General features: G+C 49.2%; 1 protein-coding gene across 1 annotated transcript in view; it reads right to left on the reverse strand.

Moving 5' to 3' along the window:
* The window catches only part of CSMD2 (CUB and Sushi multiple domains 2), a gene marked incomplete at both ends in the record, with an annotated part of 311,031 nt that overhangs the window by 78,726 nt on the left and 212,763 nt on the right, over window positions 1-19,542 (reverse strand). Inside the window, 7 exons of the mRNA XM_082494202.1 lie at window positions 5,317-5,504; window positions 6,448-6,586; window positions 8,967-9,158; window positions 11,018-11,220; window positions 17,282-17,408; window positions 18,776-18,967; window positions 19,355-19,511. Of these exons, the coding sequence (XP_082350328.1) occupies window positions 5,317-5,504; window positions 6,448-6,586; window positions 8,967-9,158; window positions 11,018-11,220; window positions 17,282-17,408; window positions 18,776-18,967; window positions 19,355-19,511 (1,198 nt within the window). The remainder of the gene's footprint in view (window positions 1-5,316; window positions 5,505-6,447; window positions 6,587-8,966; window positions 9,159-11,017; window positions 11,221-17,281; window positions 17,409-18,775; window positions 18,968-19,354; window positions 19,512-19,542) is intronic.

Genomic DNA, 19,542 nt, shown 5'->3' on the forward strand with positions numbered 1-19,542 from the left:
ACGTACAGACCGGTCGCAGCCCACAGAAGTGACTGATCGCTTGTGGGCATCAGTCACCCGGGGCACCGCAGCGCACGGCCCGGAGTCCGCTGCAGCACATGAGCCGTTTGCAAATGTAAATTCTTCATCCACTTTTCCAAAACATTTTTTTTCCCCTCCGCAAGCCTTTATTTGTCTCAATTGCTAATATTCGCTTTTGACCCTTTCATACAACAGCCGCACCCAACGGCTTCCTTCTGACCACTTTACGCCCCTCTCGTTATTTTGAACACTCTCACCGCCTTTCATCCAACGAGCTGATGCAGCTTCAGCCCGTCCGTCAGCTCCCGCCCGGCTGTCAGACGCCTCAGCCACGCGCTTGGTCTCAGCCTCTGCTCTTGCTTTGAAAAATCGTGACATTCAGTGCTCAGGTCACCCCGTCGACCGCTGAAAAAAGGGCGGTGGCTGATTGCACAGCACCAGCCCCACCGCTTTTGTTGAGTTTTCCTCATTCTCGACTGTTTCTCCGTTCCCGTGAGGGTCTGCGCCTTCAGGGACGCCACTCGCCTCAGTCCTGACACAGCAGTCCTACGCACATCTCCAGCTCGACGCTCCTCTGCGGATGGACCCCCCCGACGGTCCTCGGCGGTGGGCTACAAAGGGAGGCAGGAGCTCAACTTTAAGGAAGCATTTGGTTGTGTGGTGACAGCCAAAGACTGGTAGAGGGATGTGGGAAAGCCACAGCGTTCCCAGGCTTTGATTTATTAGGCTGTGGAGCGATACAGCACGGCTTGCCCGTTTGGAATGAATGCTTTATTTTCCCTCAGACACTTCAGAAATCCAGGACTTTACCCTGATATCCCAATTAACACGGACTCTGGCTGCCAAATGTTTAGAAAAGAGTCAAGACAAAAATGCCATGAGAACTGGCTCATTAGTCCGCAGAAAGCAGAAATTTTCTGTGCTTCCCCTCTCCTTTCCCAAGGAAAGGGGAAAACTCAAAGCCCAGGTGAGCTCCTAGACCAGGAGGCCGGGCTTTCATCCGCACCTTCGAGAACAGCTTCACCAGAGAGCGGGTGTCCACCCAGTGCATGGGGAACGCCACAGCTGTGAACGCGTGCAAGCCTTTAACAAGAGCTAAGCCTTCAAGCAACCCCAGGAGGAGCTGTCGAGGAGACAGGGGTCACAACAGTCATCATATACTGCAGAGAGAACAAATGATATTGGGATACCTGCTGTAGGTGCCCCTGCTCCGGCAGGGGGTTGCACTGGATGATCTCCAGAGGTCCCCGCCAACCCTGACCAGTCTGGGATTCTGGGATTTTGAAGACCAGGTCCAGCCTGCCACAGCAGCTCGCCAGGAGCCCGGCGCCCCCCGCCCCAGCTGGCTACGGGGACTACCTCTTCTGAAGGACAGACCCGTGTTTCAAATGCAAGCTGGTGTAGGGTCAAGCGTCACCTCCCGTTTCTGACTGTTTTAACAGCAAACAGCGCTGGGTGTTTTTAAACAGCCCGCTTCGCAACGGATTTCACAGAACAGTGTTTCCGTGGGGAATTTCCACCTGAAATAACCCGTGAGTAATGCTGAATGTATGTTTAGAAGCTCAGGATGGGCAAAATAGTTTTGGCGAAATAATAACGGATTTAAAATAAGGCTTGGGGTTTGGCGTGGGTTGGGGTTGTTTTTTTTTTTTTTTCATTCCTTTGGAAGGCTGAAAAGTAATCAGTTTTGCTTCATTTGCTTTCAATTTCATGCCTCTTCACTTCTGGCCCGCGACAGAGACAGGAGGTACTAAAAAGCGCGAGAAACCCTCCTGCTTTGGGGTGTCCGCCCTGGAAACTGCCTCCCCTCCTCTGCCCCAAGCGTGAGGAGCCAAACCCAAACAGGCACCGTGCGTCCCCGTCAGCACCAGCGCCGCAGGGCGAGCTGCTCGGATGGAGGCGGTGACTGATGGAGTTGGATTCACTGCTGTGTCCGTGACAACAGGTCCCCAACACTCACAAAGCATAGTGGTAGTGGTGGGGGGAATAATTTGGGAAAAGCTCTCCGACCGACAAGCCTGCCTTTTACATTACTACCAAAGCGTGGTCTCAATTTAAAAATATCAGTCTATGAATGCATAAAATGTATCTTAAAAAAATCTGTGGTTTGCAAGATGCTGCAATGCAAACTGGTTATTGGACCTCAGCTGATTTCCCAATGAGAAAAAGGTAATCTTTACTTTAGAGATTCATCTCCAGCCAAATTTAAGAGAGTTTCTGGTACCATTTTCCGGCAATGACAGCTTAATGGAAGACCTTCATACCAAGGCATATTTAAATCAATTGAAAACAGTTTTTGAAACTTATCCAGTGTTGCTCTGTAACCAGAAATCTCCCAGGTATAACTAAGACACACAGTGTTGTCTCGGTTCATGTCTTCCTTTTCATGAACCAGCCTGAACCCAAAATCTACTCACTACTGCTAAGCCATCCCAAAGAATAAATTCCTTCCCAGTTGAAATCCCAAACTGTTGCATTTCAGTTTCACCTGACCCTCTGACCCAACGCAGGACTACGCAGACAGTGAACCAAACCCCTGTAAATCCGCGTCTGCGTGGGGACAGGGCACTGAGGGGTTCCCTGCTGGTGACCTTAGTTTGATTTTTCATTCCGCTGCACAGCTGACAGTGCATCACGGGTGCAAAGCAGAAGATGTGTGTTCGTCTGTCAGAAATCCTGCTGGTGCCCTGTACCAGTGTAGCTAAACTGGGAAACTGCCTGGCTGAAGATCTGCCCTCAAACACCTTTCCACGGCATTGCTGCGTTCCCGCTCCGCTCTGTCGTGCTCTATCCAAAAACTGGCATAATAAAAGCCAAATTCATCCTTCTCTCTCTGTTTTCTCCATTCCTCCCGGCCCCAGAGGACAGCTTTCTCTTGAAGAGCCATTGCCCCTGAAACAATTGGAGATGAAGTGCTGAGGCTGTTTGAAATTCACCCGACGCGCCGTAGCTGCAGGCTGCCGAAACGCTCCCAGTCCCAGAGAAGATGCCGGATGTCAAGCAGGGACTGACAGATGGCTGCTTTGCTTTTTTCCCTCCCCTCAAACACTACCAAAAGAGGACTACAAAGCCCCTGGTAATTAACAGTATTCCGCACGCAGCTGACAGAGGTGACGCGCGGCATTTCGGGAGCTGTAGGGGCAGAAGCCTACGCGGGCTGCAGCACTGACCAACACGAGGAGGTGGCTCAGAGACGACGGTGTCTTTGAACTGTACTTGGGATTCCGCGCTGGCGAGGAGCCGAGCTCGGTATTTGATTTTCTTTCACACATGCTCCCTCCTGCATTCCTTTTCTTCTCCTTCGATTCCCCAAAGTTCTATTTTTGTGCTGCTTCTCAGACTCGATCCCAGGTTCCTTCTAAAGTGTGAGGAAATTAATGAGCAACCTTAAAGCCTCATTCTTTTCTCCCAGCGGTTTGGCTTTGTGGGAAGTACGTAGGTGCGATTAACACTGCAGGAGTGTTTAGGAGAAAAGCCCATCGCACAACCACCCTAATTTAATGAGTTTTCATTTGTTAACTACTTTCTGGCTGCTCAAAAAGAAAGTGGAAAAGAAAAAACTAAGACTTAATTTTTAGTAAAATTAATTCTAATGAGAGCAGAAAACTTTTAATCTCTTGAATCTTATGCAGTGCTAATTGTCTTTATCTTATTATTTCATAACTTCACAAGAGGGAAATTCACCCGTTCAGCATAACCGATAGGAATTGCCATTTCACTATCATTTAACGTCTCGTCAGGTCAATTCAAAAGCAGGAACCGCAGAGGGGAGACGTGAGGACGAGAGAATTGCCTGAGCACACAGAGGAAGCAGCAGCAGCACTGCAAACGCAGCAGCGGCCCATCAGCTCTCCGGCACGAGCTGTGACTGCTCCCACAGCACACAGTTGGGCCAACAAGACTCAGCAGCCTGTTTCACAGTGCACGCCGCGGAGGCAAAGCCGTGTTTCCCTGTGGCTCGCATCCAGGACAGCTGAAGCCATCAACGCTTTTTTCCCATACCGCATACGAGCCCACATAGGCCAGAGCAGGCTGGAGAATCGTTTCTTTCCACGCCTGGCTTTTTTTCCCAGTTTTTAATCCTTTTCTGCATAATCCCAGCTCATCAGATCCAGCTTTTCAGAGCTACTACAGTTTGTAACAACTCCATTCTTCCACCTACCCTATGCACAAACAAGGGACACACTCTGCCGAAGCCCTCCTTTCCCCCTCCATCTCCCGAACAGCAGTGCCAGGTCTGCCACTTCTCAGCCTCTTCCATCGACAGAGCCCTAAAAGCACCCAGGGAAAACTCTAACCACTGGCCCTCCCTCTCACCATTACAGCCAAAGCCACCACCAAAATGCTTTATTTCCTCCTCAAGTAAGCAAGAAAGAAAAGCCACTGCTCTAATAACACAGACACCTGACTATTCTGTGCATTTTACTAATTAGTAGTGAATTAGTAGATGTAGTGAATTAGTAGATTAGTAGTGAATTAGCAGATGCTTTAGAATCCTTAAGTGAAGCAAAACACAGAGGTTTTCCAGGAGAGCTCCACTGACTCACGAGAGCCCAGCATCCACCTCCGAGACCCTCTGGATACAGCCACCCAGTCATGGGTACGCTCTTAAACAACAGTGTCAAGAATTCAGACTAAGATCCCATATTGGATACGTACGCCTGCATCTCCTTTTCTTGGACAAAGCCGCTCTTGCCGCAAAGAATAAATCTTAAATCCATGGCAATGCGGAGCATTCCTAATGACAAGTTAGCAGTTCAACACTCTAGTACTCTGAAAGCTCCAATCTGCAATGAAGCACCATGTTCTGCTCACTAAGGAGGAGACAGAACTATTTAAATTCAGTGTGGAGCAAGAAAGATTATACAGAACACAGCCTGTACATAAATATATACTTTCTGGGAATCGCTCTCCCATTTTCTTTAAAGAAAAAAAAAAAGATGTAAGAATTTTCTTCTCTGTTAATGAAAGCCCCACACAGAAGCAGCCACATGTGACTGATCCTCAACCACATAACAGTCCTTTTGTGCTGCTCTTATCTACCTTACATGCCCCGGCTCTTCTGCAGCCAGGAGCCCCTCTCTCCAACTCCCAATTTTCTCTCCCATGCCTCTTAATCAACTCCGGTGGCAGCAAACCAGGCAGGAGGATTACTGCCCGCAGAGAGGTTTCCACAGTTTCTAGAGCTTCCCCCGTTCAGTTCCGCTACGTGGTTTAACTTGAGAATAAGCGCAGGTAAGGTCCCGCGCCTTCGCTGAGCCGGAGGGGCCACGTGCGCGCCCGGACAGCTCTTACCTGTGTACTCAATGACAAATCCCGTGTTGCTGACGGATGCGTCGCTGCGGAAAGCGAGGAAGAGGCTGTTACTGCTGCTCTCTATCCTCTCGGGCAGCTGGGAGCCGTAAAAGCTTCCGATGAGGGGGCTGAGCGAATCGGGTCCATCGTAGATATGAAGGAAATCATAGCCAGGCTCCAGACTGAAGCTGCAAAGCCAAAGGGAGAGTGTTTGGAGTACGAGCACCGTACAACCACACAGCTGAGAGACTGCTTCTGCCCCAAAAAAGCTCCTCAGGTAAGCAAAGGATGTTTCTGTCTCCATTCCACACGTAAGGAATGGAGGACTGGCGATACGCTTAACAGCACAAGAGCATAAGCCAGTGCTTGCTACCGGGGCTCCCCGTGCTGCGCCAGCTACACGGTCACGTTCTGTAAAACCACGGGTATATCAAAGAGGAGCTGCAGTTGAAACGTGTATTTCTCCCAAATTAAGGTAATCATAGAATCACAGAATGGTTTGGGTGGGAAGGGACCTTGAAGACCACCCAGTGCCACCCCCTGCCCTGGGCAGGGCCACCTCCCCCCAGCCCAGGTTGCTCCCAGCCCCGTCCAACCCGGCCTTGAACCCCTCCAGGGATGGGGCAGCCACAGCTCCTCGGGGCACCCTGCGCCAGGGGCTCACCGCCCCCACAGGGAAACATTTCTTCCCAATATCTCATCTAAATCTCCCCTCTTCCAGTTTGAAGCCATTCCCCCTCGTCCCATCACTCCATGCCCTTGTACAAAGTCCCTCCCCAGCTCTCCTGGGGCCCCTTTAGGCACTGGAAGGGGCTCTGAGGTCCTCCCTGGAGCCTTCTCTTCTCCAGGCTGAACCCCCCACCTCTCCCAGCCTGTCCTCCCAGCAGAGGGGCTCCAGCCCTCCCAGCATCTCCGGGGCCTCCTCTGGCCCCGCTCCACCAGGTCTGAGTAATCTGAGAACAGATTACTCCAGAGCATGGGGCAGTCCTACCAGGTTTGGTGTGGGTCCTTCAGAGAGGAAGTGACTCCGTGCAGACCCAGTTCACCCAGGCAGGGCCCCACCACTGGTATCCCCTCCCCGTCCCCACAGACGGCCGCAGGAGTGGCACCAAAGAGCTCTCGGGTACGTACGTGTTGAATACCAGGGCAATGACATAATCGGGAGAGACGGTCAGCTTCCAGTCACACTCCTTCCCTGGCGGGTAGGGCTCTGGGTACTGCGGGGACAAGATCACTCCTGCCGGTCCCGTCAAGACACCGCCACAGGGAGCTGAAGGCAATCAAGCAGAGGGATGAGGCTCTGTCTTAGAGAAACTTAAAAAACAGTAGATGAGAGACAGGAAGGGAGAAAGAGAGAGAGGCGGATAGCTAAGGGGACCGAGAGGCAGTTTGCAAGGTTGTCCGATATTAAGATATGTATTATAAGAGGTTGTAGTGGCCTAACAGAGGTGAGGGCTCTGTTACTCCAGACAGGGCACACACAAACACAAACAGAGCTGTGGATGCCGTTACAACCCTCGTAAGAGATATTTGTGAGTAGCCAGAAGGAGAGAGAGATGCTTTGTGCTCTTCTGCTGCATTTATTTAGGCAACTCCTGGTTAAAGTCTGGACGGCTGCTAAATAAGTGAAAACATGTTGTCTGGGACTAATGACTTGTTTCTGTTTATTACACTCACCAACACATTAAATGCCAAGCTGACTGAAAAATCAATTATTACTTTTTTAAGGCTAAAAGTGCCTGCAAATATTTCCAGTGTGAGAAATACTTGTGATTGATTTATTACTGTCAGCCTTTCTGCAGTCTCCTCATGAGGGAATGAACTAGCGTGGGACAGAAATAAGGGAACAGGTCATGGAAGGATCTTCCATGAAGGAGAGGTCATGTGCGTTTATCTTGTGGGCTTTTATAAAGCCCTGCAAATACACAAGAATCTCCAGGTGTAAGGTAAAACCTAGTGGGGCTCTGGTGTGAAGATCACAGCAGGGATTGAACTAGAGACCCTTCTCCAAGACCCAAAAGCAACTTCTTCAGCCAAGTCCAGCTGAGGGCTACCGCAGGCACCGAGAACCATCATCCCTCTCGAACGGACAAGGGATCACAGCACAGACAGTGAAGTTTAGCTGAAGGTCACGCACAAATAACTTGGAAGAACCACAAGCATCTATTCTGTGTCTATTTACCTTAACCTTCGGGGTGCGTTCCTCTTCCAGACTGTAAAGTCGGGGAAGATTCAGAAGATACTAAAGTATACGGACTCATTTTTTAAAGCCTGAGGGAGATGACTGTTCAACACCCTCTGATTTCTTTGAAAATCCCACCCATAGTCTCCAAAGGATTTAAACCAGAAACCGGTCCAAGCCACAGCTGTTTGGAGTTGGGTGAGGATGCAGACTTCAAATACCCCAAACCTCTGGGGGCTGTTTCAGCTGAGGTTCCAGTTCAGCCCACATTGTTTACGGACTGCAGAAGTTGTACAATAAAGATGTGAAAATATATTTGAAATGCTAAATACAAACATAAAATCCAAGCCCTAAATTAAACCCCGTCACCCAATTCAGCTCTAACTAGGCAGCCTGTCACACAGTTGCTACACAACCGGTATTATCGGCCAATGAGTATTCCTCCAAACCCTTTGTCACTGAATAGAGGGAAGGAGCAAGACATTGCTCTCAGCTTCTTCACAGAGCTTATGACTCCTACGACAAGACTGCCAGACTTCTGTTCAAAAAGGACCCTACACGGCATCTCCAAGTCGAGCTGGAGACGGCCCATGGGGATTCATCTCCCAGCAGGACTAAGGCACCGGCTACGTTCCTCTGAAAAGGCCGGAGAGCCCCGCTGCTGGTGTGAAAGAAAACTCAACAGAATGACAAGATGGGCGTGACACGCAGCAATATGATTTACTTATAGCTCCGGGAAGACTAAAAGGACTGTCTCTAGCAGGCCGAAAAGGTGCCACACTAGATCATCAAGACAGTCCTTCAGAAACCAAGTCATCCTGCAGGGAGCGTAAATCCTCCGCGTGCTGGAGCAGTTTCCTAGCTGGCATTAAATCAGATGTTAGAAACAGAATTAACTGATTTCTCTTGCCTGGGACAACAGTGCCTAAACAGGAGTGAAGGTTACAGGTAAGTAATTTGCGGCTAGCATTTAATTGGCCAGCAAATTTAATGTTTATTGCCCTAAAAATAGCATGCCTGTTTTTATGTGTTCTGGACATATGACAAAGAATCATTTTTATGATCTTCTTTTATTACTTTATGAGCCCAAACAAAATGTCAGATAGTTCTTTCCTGTGACAGAATTTTCTGTGTCCTCATGCAGAAATCATTCACCCATGACCCCAATCCTCTTTACCAACCTGAGTTTTAAAGAAGCCTTTAATTTTGACTTGTCAGGTTAAATATTGTCACTTCCATTGCAGTACATCCTATGAGCTTCCAGCATGAACTAGATTCTCTGTGTCCCATCGTCCCACTCCGGGGATAAACCTCAAAAGTAGTTCTATGGGACAGCTGCCTGAGACATACGGACCTTGTCATACACCGCTTCAAACCAGGCGGGACTCATCCCCTTCGGATGCACGAGCCTTGCAATGGAACGGGGCAGGGAAGGCGGCGCAACGGGGGGATGGATGCGTGGTCATACCTGTGCAGGAGGGAGGGTCTGGTTGCCAGAAAAATCTGTTCTCAATCTGCACACAGGTGATTTTGGCCTCCCCTTGCAGAGCGTATCCTGGATTACACTGGAAGACGATGGAGTCACCCGCCTCTTTGCTGTCACCGCTCCGGCTCCCGTTCTGGGGAATTCCTGGGTCATTGCAGGAAGTGGCGGTGGAAACTGAAGAGTATTAAAAATATATATTTTTGTATATACATATACTTAATACAGGCTGTACTTAGACTCTGTCCTTAAACAGATATCCAACTAATGACTTAATTCTCCATCTCTCCTCCTTCAGTATTCCTTAAAAGTTGCCACACACAAAAACTGGCTTTTACTTTGCATTGAGCATCTGCCACTCCAGCTGGTGAAGGCTCTGGGGAACGGCAAGTTCAAGTGCACTACACAGAGTGCAAGTTTGATGTATAATTGTGCACATGCATGTTTACTTAATAAGTCCAGACATCCACTGATCTTACATGGCATTTTTATAGAATTCTATGTCAGACACATGCTGCAAAATAAACTAATCCGCTAGCACTCTGCACTTCCCCCGAGCGGCAGAGCAGTTTAGCCTTTAGCTCTGTGAAGCATCAAGCCTGACCCTTCCGAAAGGCACGCGTTTCCCTGCCAGCCTCGCTGCTCCGTCCCTGCGAGGTACGCCATGACCCCCTCAGCTCCTCCGCAGCTGGGGACAACAGCACAGCTTCCCCGCGGGCTGCGCTCAGGCTCTGTCAACACTGCAACTACTTAACGGTATGGAAAGTCCCGGAGTAATGGAAGTTTCGCAAGCTTATATAGATCATTCAAGTTCACAAGATCCAAAACTCTCTACTTCTGAGCTTCGGTCTGGCTACTTAGTCACACCTTGTGAACAAAGGCTTTGAGCAGAAGCGTTCAGTAAAGACCAGCTCCGTAGCGGGCAGTGGAGCAGAGCTTATTTCCCACTAAGTTGATGAGAGTCTATTACACCCAGCCAGTTTAGAGAAAGCTCTTCTGAAAAGAGCCAGCAGAAATCCCTCTCTCTCTTTCTGTGCAACTGCAGATAAGCGAGTTAGCAGCCCGGTCTGGTCCTCCCTGGCAGGCTGAGACACAAGCCCGGCAATGGAAGTGCGGGGTGACACAAAGCTCTCCCTCTGTCCTGCTCATCCCAGAAGGTCCTGTCCCCAGCACAAGCTGTCCCCAAAGAGCTGGCCTGCTCTCCCGGCCACGCAAGGCACCCTCAACAGAAAGCGACAGGCAGAAGCTTGGGAGAGACAGAATGAGCTCTGATGCTTCCATATGTCTGAGTCACGGGAAGGTCATATCATCATTCACCCAACAGCCTCCCTGCTTGCTGCCACCTCCAACAGAGGCATCTGCTGGTTGGTTACTGGACACGCCAGTGAAGGTCTGCATCCTGGAAACCTTTGGGCGAATGATGAAGTATATTACCCTAATATAATTGAAATTAATGTGTTTGCAAGGCTGAGTCTTAGGTAACGGCCGCCAGGACTCAGGCAATGACAGATTGCAGTTGCATTACACGCAGTGCTGCTGCTAGCAGTGACATCCCTACAGCCGACAGAGCTTTTTGTGATCTGCATCTCAGGGGATCCAATTTGAGGGATTTTAAATAGACCTGGTTTTCAGAGAACACTGACCAACTGCTCTCAGAACGCCTGGGGGAAGTTGCCCGCATACTGGTGTCTCTAAGGGACCTGTTGGGAATGTGGTGGAAAATATCTGTAATTTCTTCTTGTGTACTCCGCAATGTACTGCTCTACATCTTGCTGCCAAGTTCACCACTGTGAAGGTGACTGTAGCAGAGGGGAGCACAGAATTCACCTGCATTGAAAGGACAAAATACCAAACTTTTCCCTATTTGCAGAGGCTGCACCCAAATGCGGTAGAGCACAAATGGCTGAAAGACAGCTCCTACGATTGTGTTCAACACAATGTCATTTGCTCACCGTCAGGAGTTTGTAGATACACCTGACATCACTTACCAGCAAAGCCAGGCTTGGACAATGCTGAGGAAACAGCGTAAAGCCTACCTGAAAACTGAACCGCAAAGCCCTGCTTGCTTGTGAAGAAGTCAGTGTTGAACTGAAGGATGACAGAGTTGAAAGTGCTGTGGACATCGCCGGGTAAGCCGGACCCGCTCATCTCCTTCAGGAGGATGCCATTCTCCACCGGACCGTCCCAGATCCTCAGCACATCGTGGAACTCCTCGGTGTGGAAAACCATGAAGTGGAGCCTGTGTGGCAAAAAGAACTGGAAGTCAGACCAAAAACCGAGCTCTGCCTTTTTTCCTGCAAGGATTAGAAATGTGACTGGTACCAACCGAAGGCAGCGTGGCCCACAAGGAACGCGTTCTCTCCTGTTATCTGCAACTCAGCTTGGACAAAGGACTTCAGCCCTCTCCCAAGTTCCATCTGTCTATAAAACCCAAGAACTCTTAGTCGCATACCTCCCTAATAAAACACACCCATGAACAAAAACACCTGAGTCACGGATACCAACGTTGTCTGAAAAGTTGGGTCCTTTCTGGTGTTCTCTCCTGAGCGAACAAAATTACTAAGCTCTCCTGAAAATCTTGAGGAACAAGGTGAAGGTCCACAAGCCCATCATGGGCAATGGAAACGTCCCTAGACAGAACAGGACAGCTGGTTTTACGCCGAAAGTGCTCCGACGTTACAACAAGTAGCTGAGACAAAAGGATCAGTTGAGGACGTACTGGAAACCTTCAGCAGAGGGGTACGGGGCTGCGAGGGACAGGATGGGGCTTTGTCTGGAGTTTCGCTGAGCTCTACAATGGATAAGCACAGAAGTATTGAGAAGCTTATTCTACAAAGAGAATTAGCACAAAATGTGCTGGGGTCCCCTCAGACAACTTACGTACATTCATCCAATTCTCACACTGTCCCTGTGCTGCACACAGCGACAACCTTGGCTGTCCTTTTGCCTTTTTTGGTGTCCTGTAAGGAACAGTTTATTGTCAAGAGCCAGCATCTACTGATAAAACACATTGATTTTTGTTGCCTGCACTCAGATCAAAGAATTTGCTCCTGGCACCAAGCTAATCTTGTGTATCGGGGGAAAAAAAAAGGAAAGGAAGCAACCAACACCACTCAATTAAAATAGCATCGTGCTGGAAAAGAAACCCTTACCAGGGCCTTAACTGCCCCGGAGGTTAATAAAAAGGGGCAGAAAAGGGTGTGCAGGAGGGTGGCAAACAGGTGGGTGCAAGTTCTGGATGCTGGAGTGAAGCACCTCTGAGGATTTTGACACGTTTTACAAAGTTCTGGATATTACAAAACTGGATCTAGATCAGCTAACGGAATACCTTCAGTAAGAAATACAGAAAAAGCGAAGCAGCACGAGACAGCTCTCCAAAATCCATGATCGGAAGGGAATAGGAGAAAACAGGAATGAAGAAACTAGTGGCTGGCACTATTTACACTGACACATTTGTGTTACACAAATTACACTGTACTCTCAACGAAGTGTTTATTCTGACACTCTGAATGCAGATTTCACTTCCTACTCTGTGTGTTTGAGAGTTTCGTCTGCCCGGGCGAGGGGCTGCAAGGCCTTCAGCGTACGCAGCAAATGCTCCTCAGTCCCGAACCACCTTCTGCTTTTGAACTACAACAGGGCTATGCCTGTTTGGCACTTCCACAGAAAATTCCCCCGGGAAAGCCCGCGATGTGGGCAGGGGCCATGGTGAGGAAATTCACTCCAGAGCCTGCACCAGCGATGGAGCTAAGGGATGGGAGAAGGCCAAGAGGTCCCTCCGTGGGGCCTGGTGGCACCCTGGGACAGGACAAACTTGGTCCCGACATCAACCCCCGGTGGGATGCTCCTCTCTTCCCGCCCTGGGCTGGGGGATGTCACACTGCACTTCTTTAAACTGGAAGAGGGCAGGTTCAGATTGAACATTAGGAAGAAGTTTTTCCCTGTGAGGGTGGTGCGGCACTGGCCCAGGTTGCCCAGAGAGGTTGGTGAGGCCCCATCCCTGGAGGTGTTCAAGGCCAGGCTGGAGGTGGCCTTGGGCAACCTGGGCTGGGGGGAGGTGTCCCTGCCTATGGCAGGGGGGTTGGAACTCGATGATCTTCAGGGTCCTTTCCAACCTAAACCATTCTGTGATTCTATGATTCTCCCCTCCAAACCAACCCCTGCTGTGGAAGGATGGCAGGCAGATGAATCCAGGCTTGGCAAAGAGCTTTGGGATCTTCCAAGATCAGAAGTACCATCAACGTGTAAGACACTGTCATTATTATTGTTACACCCAAGGGAGTTATCAGCTAAAGGCTGCCATACCTCAGGGTTCAGTCCCTTTCACTCCGGCACTTAAAATGCCAACGAAGAGAAGGCATTTAACTGCCTCTGTTTTTCATTGCCACATTACCACTGGGGGAAATACCACCTGACACAATGAAATCAGGCTAAAACAGGGCAACTTGAGGCACACCAGTTTGAAACAGGGACAGAAAACCATAAAGTGTACTGAGAAAAATCTGAAAAAAAAAAAAAAAAAAGATCAGGTACTGCGCTTAAAACCCTGACAGCCCACGGAGGAAAACAAGGGAGCATTCGCTTGGCTGCGTTCCCATTTATCCGGGGCAAACATAAATAAATCAGGTAGAACTATAAAAGGGGGAGAAAAAAAAAAAAAACCACTGCAATGTACTCAGCAACTAAATAATGTCCATAGAATCCGACAGAAACCAAAAGAGCTGAATCATAAATCTACCTAGCAGAGACCTTGAGCAAAGAGGAATAAAAGCTAGAACTCGAGGAAAATAAGACCGGATCACCGCAGAGCTGCTCTCCGCAGGTGCGTTGGCCGGATGATGTTTGCTGTCACGCTAACTGCTTCTAGTTAGCCAAAACTGCCGCAGAAAACTCATTGCTGAGGACCTCGGAAGCAGGGAGACGCTGGCAGAGACTGACCTGGGGTGCGGGGACACCCTGGCACTGCCACCGCCTGGGAGAGGTCCCCACCGGCTCCGCGCGGGACCACGGCTGCCTACAGCAGCGCACTCCCCTCACTGATTTTTAAGCAGCACCCCGCAGGCTGCGCTGCACCCCTCAGCGTGACAACCAGGGGACACAGCGGCGAGGCACAGGTTGTCCGCTGCCGGCTGCTTCAGGCGTCTATCGGGATAGCTGATTTTATTAACAAAACTGGTGCGCCCCGGAGCAAGTCACTCTATTCAATGGGCACACCTGTAACCAAACAGCCTGATTTTTTTTATCAGCCCAATTCTATTCCCTGCAGGGCTTCATTTAAGATAAGACTGAGCACCGGGTTATAGCAGACAATGGGGGGGAAGAGAGTTTTATTCTTGCACTCTGAGAATCCCAATTACATGCGTGAAAATGCAGCAAGAAGCAAATTAGGAATTGTGGCTATATATATCTATATACACGATAGAGGGAAAGTTCTCCCAGCTTGGCGAGGAGCAGAGAGGAGGAGAGGCAGCTCCGCGCTGACAATCTGCACGATCTTTGGTGAACCGCTCAGCCCTTCACAACGCCCCCACATCGTGACCGACTGACCCGGGGCTCCTTCTGCTGCCGTTTCCCACGCGAGCCCTGGCCGCCCCGACCCAGCTCTGCACGGCGAGAGGCTGCTTTCCCACCCGGAGCCGGCTCCAGCAGCTCCACACGCTGGGAATGCCCCATGGCTCGCAGCAAACCCACACGTCTTTCGCGCTCCCAGCGGTTTGCGGGGCTGCCCGCTGCCTCCCGCCAGCCCAGAGAGGGGTCCCAAAGTTAAAAGCTGGTAAACGTTGCGTCCCTAGAAATCTCCACGGGAGCAAAACTGGAACATCCCAATGTTCTCACTCCTATTTCTACATGAGACGGTGAAAAATGGAATCTGTCAATACAGCACCGTCCACTAAACCGGGATTAGCACTATGGTTACACTCTTATGACACCGCCATCACTGCTACACAATAAAACACTGCTGCCACTTCTAACTGTATTCACTGCTCTCAGCTACGCAAGCAGTGCGCGAAGGGCAATTTCATTCATTTTCCAGCAGGCCCTCCCACTTCTCCTTCCTCTCTCCAGAGTCTCACAGGTGACCCAACTCATTTTAGCTGTAATGTTGTGTGCGTGTGCACGTGTGTGTTTGCACATGCACAGAATCAATCCTCTCTCAACGTGCAGCCCTTCAACTTCGATGGCAGTGATGTACAGACTAATTTTTCTATCTGTCTCTCCTTCCCCTTGTTCTGTGCAGATACGGCTTTATTCAAAAAGCTTTGGTGATTAATTTTAATGTAAGTTATAAACGAGAGCTTTATACAATTGTATCATGCGTGAAGAGGATTATTTTTCCAATGGATTACCATAAAAATGAAGTTGCTGAAAACATGCTCTCAACTACCCAGAGATCGTCTGTTCTGTTTGAGCTGCCAAATAAAGGAACAGAAGAAGGCAGCTTTCATCTGTGATGAAAGGAAGGGTCGCAAGGTGTACCACCGTACTGCCGCCTGGCAGCATTTCATTTCAGTCTTGGCCCCTTCCGAGCCTCTGGCTGCTCCCGCAGACGCATGCCTATGGCTCCTCTCGTCTGAGCGCTCTCGCAGGAGCAGACGGGGATTACGCGTGTGAGTCAAGTTCACTCGCCGGATGAGGCAGTCTCTTACGCTTTGGAGGGGGGTGGGAAGAGAAGAGGGGTGTCTCATGTCTACTTTGTCCTATAAAAATCTTCAGATCCTTTCAAGAACGAAAAAAGAGGAGACTTCAAGTGGAAGTTGACTGGGCAGGAATTAAGCTGCGTTTGCTATTCTCTTCTTCCTGTGTTCCTACCAGAAACCATCCATTACTGACCCGTACTGAAGAGCAGAGCTAATGGAGGCAATTTCTGCATTAAGTAAAAATGAGAATACTGGACCAAATCTATCGCCAGTATAAACCCATCAACTAAAAGCACTGTAGAGCCCAACATGAGCAACAGTCTCCGCTGAAGAGACGAAGAGCGCTGATGCAGCCGGGCAGCTGCCGTGAAGGCAAAGGGGCACCGACAATGGAGCGCAGGACTGGAGCAGCAGCAGGTCTCGGGTCAGCACAGAAGCGGGGCGCACACACCAGCTAGCAAGCGCTAGAAATTATGATGGGAGACCATGGGAAAAGAGGACTGTTGTTGAGCAGACTTTATCTATGTTTCTCCCCTTCAAGCCCCACCACGTAGCAAAAACTTTACTCGCCAATACAGTTCAGGTTTCTGTCGAAGACGGCTTTAGCTGGGCTGAAATATGTAGGTACGCCACGAATGGCGTGGCAGGGCTTGGGCAAGCTTCAGCGGGGGAACGGTGGTCAAGCAGCAGGGACCACAGAGGAGGGATCACGGAGCAGGAAATGGCCTGGATTCTGTTGGAGACGGCACTGACTCTGTGAGCCAAATGTTCTCAGTCCCATGCTTACCTAACTGCCAAATCCACCTAACTTATAAACAAATGACATTTCAAACTGCCATCTTCCGACAGGCAAGTGGCAACAGCACAGTAAGAGAAGTCAGAGGAGAAGAAAACAGCCTTGGGTCTCTGTACAGACCAGATGTTTAGAAACCATCTCGAGCCTTTCCTTTGGGAGAATAATTACATCGTATTTGTTCTATTTAGTATTAAAACAACAAAACTATGCCATTTAGAAGATGAAGGCTAAATGCTGTGGTCTCAGTTTTCCAGCTGTCCACTCACGCCTGGGGACCGCCACACCGGACCGTTCATTCTCACAAATGTAACGTGACTGAGCTCATCCCTTTCAGCATTAATTTACTCGGGCAGCACAAATGGGAAATAAACCAAACCCATAACTGCCTCTCATTTATCCTTCCCTGGTATGTGCTCTTCCAAGGAATTTTGTATCTACATCCTCATTTTAGGATTGGACAGATGGGACTTGGACCCACGTTAAATATTGTGGGGGAATTCAACACTAATCTGGTGGAAAAGGTTTGGTTCTGAATACATCCCATTAAGGAAAGGGGTGAAAAGTACTTACACTGCACATGCACATAAAAGCTCTTGGCTGTTATTTTAACACAGTAATACCACAGGCAGCACAGAATCTGGTGTCACCACGACAGTTGTTACTGGCCCAGGCCATATAGGGGAGAAGTGATGCTGCTCCTGTCCAACCAGGCGAGGAGATAAACCGGCTTTTGTTCTTTCATTTGGGAATCTCTGAAGTGACAGGGCACTCTCTCTACTTGCCTTATGATAATTATTGGTCTACTTCTAGAAAAATAAGCTGTACATGGAAAGAAGACCAAGCTACAATAACCTGGCCCAACTCACCCTATCGTGCAACCAGGTTCTGCCTCTATGGTCCAAATACAGTTCAGGTTATGATCGTAGGGCGTTGGGTAGCCGGGAGACAGTATCCGTCCCGACGACTCTCCTTTGATAGTGCCCCCACACTCAGCTGAAAGAAACATATGGGTTAGTGAGAAGATTCATGACATGCTATGGTTCTTGCTTGGCAACGATGCAAATCTCATCCTCTGAATACAACAGGGAGTATTTCTTGCCATTTAAAGAGATTCTTAGAGCCTACAAAACAAAGATAAAGAGACTCATTTAATTCAGCTAAAAGACTGAGTTATCAGAGTAACTCTGCACCTCTGTGCACGTTCCTAACATCTTCCCTCCTAACATCCTAACAAGCTTCCCTCCACCTTTCTGACTTTGCAGCGAGTAAAGGCAGAGCCTGCCAGCATCCCGCTTTCCCTCGTTCACACACGTGGGGTGAAAGAGCTCAGCTCTTCTGCTCGTATCTGCAAAACGTCTTAACGATTCATCAGCCTGATAAAATGAAGAATCTAACATATGTATGTATCTGCTAAATGAACCTCAAAAGAACGTGAGGATTTTGAATACATTTTCATAACGTATTCATTAAAATTCTTTAAGTTCGCGTATGCTCACACATACACAACCATTCACATGTAAGATATAGAAAGCAAATAGGGTAAAGGTTAAGAAAATGGATAAATCACAGAAATTTGCCTTTTCACCTCAACGATCAAGGCTAAAATTCAGCAAAGAGTTACTGCATAAAGAAAGGTCCTAACCCATGGGAGAATACAGAGTGCCAACGTCTGAGCACATCACTTGTAACCCCCACAGCAGCCTGTCGGTTGTTGAGATCTCAGAGGAGTTCGTCTGTAAGAACTTCACCATGCGCTGGAAACACCAGCGAATTACGGGGCTGTCAAGTAACAGACCAACAGCACTTCGTTTAGATACACAGAACTTAACACCAGAGTTTTGCAAGCAAGAAGGTGTCCTTCTGGAGACTTACAGGTAAAAGGGAACTCAGGACTTGGCAAAGAGAAAACTAACTGAGGGAATTAAAATGTCTGCGAGTCTGGGATGAGATGTCAGGTAGCTCTCAAATAAACGTGACTGTGCGCCGTCAGACACCTGGACACACGTTGATGTCTGCCACTATCAGAAAGCGCCGCTCTGTTTAACACATTCGAGTGAAAGGACAAGGACTGGAAAAGCAGTCGTCTCCCTGCAGCGAAGCAAGGATCCTCGTCAAACCCGTGCTCAGAGCAGAGGGTCTCACGTCAGGACTGCTCGCACAAGCTCTGCCGACATCAGCGCTCTCAGTCTGGAGACGCCCCACACAGTACCCCCACCGTGGCCTTTACTAAAGCAGAGGGGTGCATCAATATGGGAGGCAAAGCCATATGTATTAGCAAAGGAGGAAGAAAGGGCGTTCAGTGGGATGCCCACAAGGGAAGTACTTGTCAGAGGATGTTCCAAAAGCGAGAGTTGCCTCACCTACACAGGTCGGCAGGGGTTGATCCCAAGCCCTCCGCTCCCCCGTCAGGCAGACCAGCACCCTGCTGCCTCGCAGGGTGTACCCAGGGTCGCAGCTGAAGGACACAGAGCTGCCAGCAAAGTGTCCCTCGTCGTGGACCTTGTAGCCGAACTGCGGGACGCCAGGGTCCTCGCATTTAATGAGTTCAAAACCTGGAGGGGGAGAAACAGCATCTGTTTTCACAGATATTTAACAACCAGAAGATGTTAACACGATGCCATATTAATATTTTCTTCTTAAAATCTTTTGACGGATAGAAGAAACACCATATTGAAAATTAATTTTTTTTTTTACTTAATATTTGACCAAGATCCCAGAAATCTGGAATCTCAGCTTCGATCCAAAGTTTCTGTATCACCACCGCCTCATTCACAGCAGAAAAGGTTTGCCAGCACCATCACCTCCCCCGCTCCAGTTCCACTTTAGACTACCAGATCTTTATGGAAAGCACTGTTTCCTCCGGTCATGCGACCGTAACACAAAACCACACCATTACACCTCGGATTCCCACCTCGCAAGCATATGGGCCCAAGACTTACTAGAGAACTGCAGCTCGAAGCCTTTACTGGTGTTCTCGCTGTTGGTGATAAACTCAAGCCACATGCTGCTGGAGGTGCTGTTGATGCTGGTGCCCAGCATTTCCGAGCGGCTAAAGGAGCCCAGCAGGCGAGCAGAGCTATTGCTGCCATCGTAGACCTGGGAGGAACAAGAAACACATACTGCAAAA

The sequence above is a fragment of the Vanellus vanellus genome, assembly GCF_965231255.1.
Source record: "Vanellus vanellus genome assembly, chromosome: 22".
Taxonomy (NCBI): Eukaryota; Metazoa; Chordata; class Aves; order Charadriiformes; family Charadriidae; genus Vanellus; species Vanellus vanellus.